We start from the raw sequence: 6,895 nt of genomic DNA, 5'->3' as shown, positions 1-6,895 counted from the left end.
ATATGTAAGTGCTAGTGTGACGTAGCTTAGCTATAGTTTTTAAAGAAAAAGGGGGATATATTGGGGCCTGGCTAGCAGAGGAGCTGTAACTTCAGCAACAGTTTAAGGAATGCTTAAGCAATTAAAAACAACACCACAAAATAGGTCTTGCTGACCTTGTTTTTTCCTTCCTCTTGGCATGTCATTGTGTTTTCATTAATGTATCAACTGCAGAGCAGCTGTTGTTGTTTTGTCCCTGGTATTGTTTTCTTCATTCTGACTTCAGAATTGGGAGATCCTTGAAATTCACGTCCTCTGCATGACAGAATTGGATGCTTCACTTTTCCCTTTGCCTGCAAGTATTCTGCTTCATGTCATAAAATCAGTTTGTTCTGGGTACTTTTTCTTCTTAAATCTGACTGCTCTAAACACTGTGTTTGTTTCATTAACAGATTAGCTTCACAGGAAACCTGTCACCAACAGCCTGCCCAGCGAGAAAACTCTGAGGAGAAGCTGAGGACAAACAACACCTCTGAGACAGTCCATGGGGACTGTACGAGATGCTCTGAGATCTGACAAGCTTTCTCTGGTCTCAGCTGCTGCGGAGGAGGACCACCTGGTAGACCTGCACTCTGCTAAGCACCAGCCCCAACTACTCAGTGGCAAGAGGACCACCAATGGCTTCCCATGCATACAGTCCAGCTCAGCTGGATTTTGCTCATTCAACCTGAAATGCATAGCAGCTACAAGTCCATAGAGGTGTGAGCAGTGCCATAAGGAAGCAGGAAACCTTTCCTCCCAGGCTCACCAGCACAGCTGCAGAGGAGCATCCTGCAGCTATAAAGCCTGCTGGTTGTTCCTGGCCAGCAGGCAGCCAGGCATCAGCAGCACCAGCCCTTACCGCAGCAGGAGCCCCCTTGGTGGGGCAAGGGCCAGAGATGATGCCAGCCCCCCAGAGTTCCCGGCAGTTTGTGCGAGGCAACCAGGCAAAAACAAGCTCCCTGATGCAAAGAGATGATTCTGCCTTGAAACCTCAGGGGACTGATGATCAGCCAGCACTTGAGGTGTTAAATTATTCTTCCCCAGATGACGCTATCATGGTTAATGAATCTTGTCATACTTCTCAGGCAAACCTTCTGCAAAGAGGGGAAAGAGACAGGGGATCAAAAAAAAATGTTTCTGCTGCATGTCAGTCAGCCTTGCCAGTGAGGCAAATTCAAGCTGACCTGGGGAGAGACCTACAGACCAGTTTGGAGGCAAAAAGTGGGACTGCAGACATGGCACACTTGCATCCGACAGATAAAACTGAAGCAGTGCAGAGCACTGAGCCACCAGCCCAGTCTATCCACAAGATTCCACATCCTGTACACAACACGGACCCCAAGCCAGGGATTCCAGTCCCCACCTGGCTCTCCAAATTCAAAGAAATGGGTACAATGACGGTTCAGCCAGAGAGCAGCTTTACTCAGGAAACTGTAAGCAGGACATGGCGAGATGCTGAGGTTCAGGCTGTGGCTACCGTGGAGAGCAAATCAGCCTCCACCAGTCCCAGCATCCTTGCTGCCTTCTTAAAGGGGAATCCTCCTCCAGAGGAGAAGGAAGAACTGCACATAATTCACCAAGTTGGTATGGGGCTGAGCCAGGCCGCACTTACTGACAGTTTATCCTCACAGCAAAAGGCCCCGTGTTCTCCTGGTATCACATCAAAATCAACTGTTGTTATGGCTGTGACTGCTTCAGCCCAAACCCAGCCTGTCAAATTGCCTGGGGTCCCATCTGACATGGTGTCTCCAGTGTCACCAGATAATGCAAAAACTGTTCTCCCCTTCTCCCCTACAACCATTATCTCCCAAGGGACATGTGTGAGTAATACTGAAATGACCAGTGTAGCCCGTGATGGCAAGGATGTTGCTCAGGTGCCAGTGGATGCTCCAGTCCCACCAGAGCCTATCCCAGTTGAGCAGTTTGCTGTTGACTCCACTAATCAAACTCCATCACAGTCTGAGACTGCTGGTGAACCAAGCACCACTTCCCCTGATGCTGTCACAGGAACTGAAAACAGCATGCAAGATCTTGTCCATGACGTGGGAAGCAGCCAGTTAGCTTTACTTCGTAGCAGAGACAGTGAAGTCAAGCAGAAGGAAGGCCCAGGCAGCTCTGAGACAAAGCCTGTGCAAAGTAAGGGTGTGAGTCAAGGGGAGGCTATTCCTAATCAATCTGTGGTAAAACCAAAGAAGGAAAATTCAGTGGTGCTTGATCTTAAAGGAGGGAAGCATGTTAGCAGCCAGCCTGCTGCTGTCCATGTAGAGGCATGCTTGGAGGATGCAGTTGAGAGGGAGAGCAGAGGCCAGGGAGACACTGGCCAGTCTCAGACAGCTGGTGGCCAGAACCTGAAGGGAGGACTGATGCCTGAGTTGAGTGTGAGTTCTGCAGGTCTTGCCTTTCCTGTGGCAGCATTGGCAACTCCCCAGCAGCAAGGCCTCCAGGCCAGGGAGTCCAGGCATGAGCTTAACACAGCAGTGATTCCTGCTTCAGCTCAGGCCTTGCTGAACCTGGGGGAAAACAAAAAGCAGCCCACTCCAGTGATGGAGGCAAAAGTACAGGTGAAGCAGTCAAAACACATCAGGGATGTTGTTTGGGATGAGCAGGGAATGACGTGGGAGGTTTACGGTGCTTCCCTCGATCCAGAGTCCCTTGGAATTGCCATCCAGAACCACTTACAGAGACAAATACGGGAACATGAGAAACTGATCCAGGCCCGGAACAGTCAGACCCGGAAATCCATTTCCTCAGATACATCCTCAAATAAAAAACTGAAAGGAAGGCAGCACAGCATGTTCCAGTCCATGCTGCAGAATTTTAGGCGTCCTAATTGCTGCATCCGACCTGCTCCTTCTTCTGTGTTAGACTGACGTGGTTTGTAGGGGTGCCTAGATACCTGTGGTGTTAGAGAGGATCTCTCCCCTCAAGTCTTGAGTCCTGCAGTTCAGTTGTGTTATTGGGATTGTGATACAGCAACAGTGGAAAATTATTCCCCTCTGTTTTCCAAGTAGCCACATGCTCCATTATGCCATTATTATTGTCACAGCTTGTGTATTTCCATGCTATGTCCCCATCATGACTACTGTCAGATGAAAAGCTAGGCACTTGGCAAAAGCACAAATTTCAATTGCCACCTTGCTGCAGGGAGAGCAGCTCCTGATAAAGCAGGAAGCACAGAGATGGTCAGAATTATTATGGGAAGTTATTTGTGTGCATCATGAGGTCTTACACAAAGGGGTAGACTGGGAGGAGCTGAGAGGGAGGTGAAACTAAGGTTCTGCAGCTGTAAAGACCTAACACAAGCCAACTTTCCTTGTGTAGAAGTTACCCATGCGGAGACAAGTCCTTGAACAGGCTATGGACATTGACTACTGAGCAATTTGACTTCTGTTGATACTATGGGGCACTGTTCTCGGGTGACCCCAGGAAGCCAGGTCTTCCCCTCCTGTTGAAATGGAGAACCAGGCAAAGAGTGAGGACCAAGACTGAAGGACTATCACTTTGGGAGAAGCTAAGTCAATAGTATTTTGATGGCTAGAAGGGGAAGTGAGAGGGGCTTTGTCTCCCCTGCATCAGCCATGCTTAAGGTATAGGGTGAGGTACGGAAAGCACATCAGTAGATCTACCTGCATCTAGCAGGATGGTGCCCACCCTTGCACCATGGTGTTCCTGCCAAGTCTTTCAAAAGTAGTGAGGTGTTCTGGCTCCTCAGCTGGGGTGGGCAGCTACTGCTCCCAGTCTCAGTGGCACTGAGCACCTCTCCTCTAAATCACTCTCTAAAGTGATGTGGGTCTTTCTTCTCTCTCCAGAGATGCACAGTTATGTTTTCCCATAGGAGCAAGCTATCCTGCGTGTTTGGGTCCATTAGCCGTCACGTCTAGTGTGTTATACTGATTAATTTTTTTTCCTTTTAAGTCCTGAGTCAACTTTATTTTTTTCCTGGTATATTGGTGCTTTTCTTGATGCCTTTCATAAGCTGAATACCATTTATTTAGCCTGTGTATATTTTGTTTTATCTAACACTCTCTATATTATAAACCATTATACTGTTAACTTGAAAAATTTATGTTACAGAAGTATTGAAATCTTGAGACAATCTTTTCTGTATTTCTGAAGTTAGAAAATTTGTAGAAACTGCTAATAACAGGTAGCTTAGTGACTGTTTCTCCAGAAGTGTGATATACAATAATGTCTCAAATATATGTAGGTCACATTTCTCAACTAAATAATATTTTTCAACCTGGGAAATGTGCTTCCGGCTAACTTTTTATTCTGTCCACTAGACTTCATAATGGGAGGCTGCACAACTCCTGCAGTTTGTAGAAAATTTAGTTATCAATCCTGCAAAGCATCAAGGATTTGAATATTGTGATCCTGCAGAGTAGTACAGTTAAATAGGAGTTACTTTTATTCCAGTAAAGATTTTTCATGAATCATGCTGATAACTTATTTCTGTCTCTAGTACCACACACCTAATTTATTTAGTAGATCTTACTCTTACAACATACTCTAAATCTTACAGATTTACACAGTGTAAATGAATATTTTTTTTTAATTTTATTTTTTACTGTGAAGTGGACCCGAGGTGGTCCCCTTTATCTAGGAGGCCAGACTTCTTGAGTATCTGAACTGTCAAGCCTTCAAAGCAGCTATTTTTGGGCATGTTTTCCCCAGCAGAAAAGTAAAATACTGTAAGATAAAATGAAAGGTGTTGTCCATTGGCATAGTACTGAACTGACTCCTAGTTTTCCCCTGGTATATATCAAGGGGCTTTATGGCACATCCTTGTTCAATTTCTGTACCTTATTTCAAGTCTTCTCCCACTTGATGCTGAATTGCTTATTCTGAAACACCATATTAGAGAGTGTCTTCCCACATCTGCCTACAAAGAGGAGTCTCCAACCCTTTTTCTGTTTTCTATCCTCTTCCTAGCAGTGTCTTAGATGTGAGTTTCATGTGAAATTTTGTGTGGGATCAATATTGGCAGTATCATTAGGTCAGGTTAGTTGACATGTTCAGTGTCTCTTCCCACATGGTACCCGTGTCAGCCCTGATGAAGTTCCCCAAGTTGTCTGCGGTTTTTACTGTGTCCTGTCCTGGTCTGCTCAGCCTGTCTTCCTGTAAACTGTCCCCCTTGGCTCAGCTCGTGTCCCTCTTTCTGCTGTTCCCCCTTGCTGTAGCATTGTAAACCAGCTTACTCTGAACTGTCCCTTTTACAAATATGCTCAGTCTGAATATATAAATGGATTGTCTTTTTTTTTTTTCCAGAGGAGAATAAACAGCTATTGCACATTCACCAATTTCCATGAAATTTATCCTTTAGCTTTAACTCTACAAAGTATTTCTAGCACGTGGGTATGAGTTGCTTTATGGAGACTAAACTAGACTTCGAAATGAATGAGCAGGGTACTGGGCCAGCACTAGAATTAACTTTTCTTTGTGAAGAATGGGAGATCTCCCCTGGTTCCCTGCAACTTCTTTCAGCTGTAAGTCTTCACTAGCCAGTCCACCCACACCATCCTTCCCCACGCCAAATGACCTTTCTTCTAGGAAAGTTTCACCAATGCATATATACCACAAAGGACCAATGGACAGGTTCCTAAGTGGATGCATCTGAACAACTGCAGGGGCATAACTGAAAAAAATGTAGTGGTCAGCATGTATTCAGGGAAAATACAAGTGCAAAGATGCAAATTGTCAGTGGCACAGTCCAGTGAGTGCAGAAGTCCTGCAGATGTGTGTTTTGAAGCCAGGCAATAAAGTCCCAAAAGCCAATACACAAAAATGAGTTGCTAATCACCAGGACATCTCAGGGAAAATATTTTAGGTTTCCACTTTGCCTTGATAGGGCAGACTGTGGGCAAACTGGTAGTTTAACGGGGATTTATTCTTTCTCCTGCATACAATGTATAGATGACAATGTGAATCCTCATAGTGGTGTGCTGGTTTGAAAGCAAACCGGTGAGAGACTCTGAGAAGTACAATTTAATATGAAAAACAAACAAACCAAGAACAAATACAACGGTACAAAAAAAAAACCCAAAAGAAATCACTGACAGTCAGAAAGTAACCTGACACTGTCAGTCAGGACATTTATAGTAGTCTGATTGAATGGTGGCTGCAGTCATCCTGGAGTGATGGGTCTGCTGGAGCAGTGATCCTGCAGATCCGGTCGTCTCCTGAAGGTTCTGCAGCAGCCCCCTGTCCTCTGGGAATCCAGCAGGCAAAAGGCCTCTGTGCTGATCCAAACCCCAGCTTATAACCCTGTGGGAATACTCGGCTCCCCCTCTGGGGTGAGGCATCTCACAATGGGCCATGTAACTCTCTGATGCCTGAGTCCCAGACAGCCCATTAAACAGAGACAGCCCCTGGGGGAGCCATCAGGGACCAGGAGATAACGATCACTGCCCCACTTACTTTAACCCTTGTGGAGATGACAGTAGACTACATACCATTGGCTACCCCCACACTGCAACCCAGGACATTATCCACCCCTTATTCTATTATCGTCTACATCATAGCCTAATTGAGATCTTCCTTACCATATACATATACAATAAAGGCCTTACACGCAATTCTCACTTAAAGTTAGGTCTCCTTGTGGTATACAATAGGTTTCCCCATCTTCCTGCATTACCCACCAAGCGTAACCAGGTGTAAACACCTCTCATGTGCTCCACAGGGACTTTACCTCCATCCACTGTGTGCAAGGGCTCAGACTGGCCAGGACCAGCTCAATTGATGGAGCCTCTTGTGTTGACCATCCAGGTGGCCTTTGCTAAATTCAGTTCCCAATTTTTGAAGGTTCCCCACCCACCCAGTGCTTTTAAGGCTGTTTTAAGTAGTCCCATTGCACTGTTCAACTTTCCCGGCA

The 6,895-nt window shown here is 45.8% G+C and overlaps 1 protein-coding gene across 1 annotated transcript; it reads left to right on the top strand.

Annotated features, from left to right (window-relative positions):
* The first annotated feature begins 523 nt into the window (after positions 1 to 523).
* Positions 524 to 2,891, top strand: LOC103798882 (G protein-regulated inducer of neurite outgrowth 3-like). The gene is given in 2 exon segments (XM_009071166.1): positions 524 to 759; positions 761 to 2,891. Coding segments are annotated over 2 exon segments (2,367 nt in total).
* Positions 2,892 to 6,895: the final 4,004 nt, after the last annotated feature.

This window comes from Acanthisitta chloris, unplaced genomic scaffold, assembly GCF_000695815.1.
Source record: "Acanthisitta chloris isolate BGI_N310 unplaced genomic scaffold, ASM69581v1 scaffold45293, whole genome shotgun sequence".
NCBI lineage: Eukaryota > Metazoa > Chordata > Aves > Passeriformes > Acanthisittidae > Acanthisitta > Acanthisitta chloris.
This window is presented reverse-complemented; position numbering and strand designations above follow the sequence as displayed.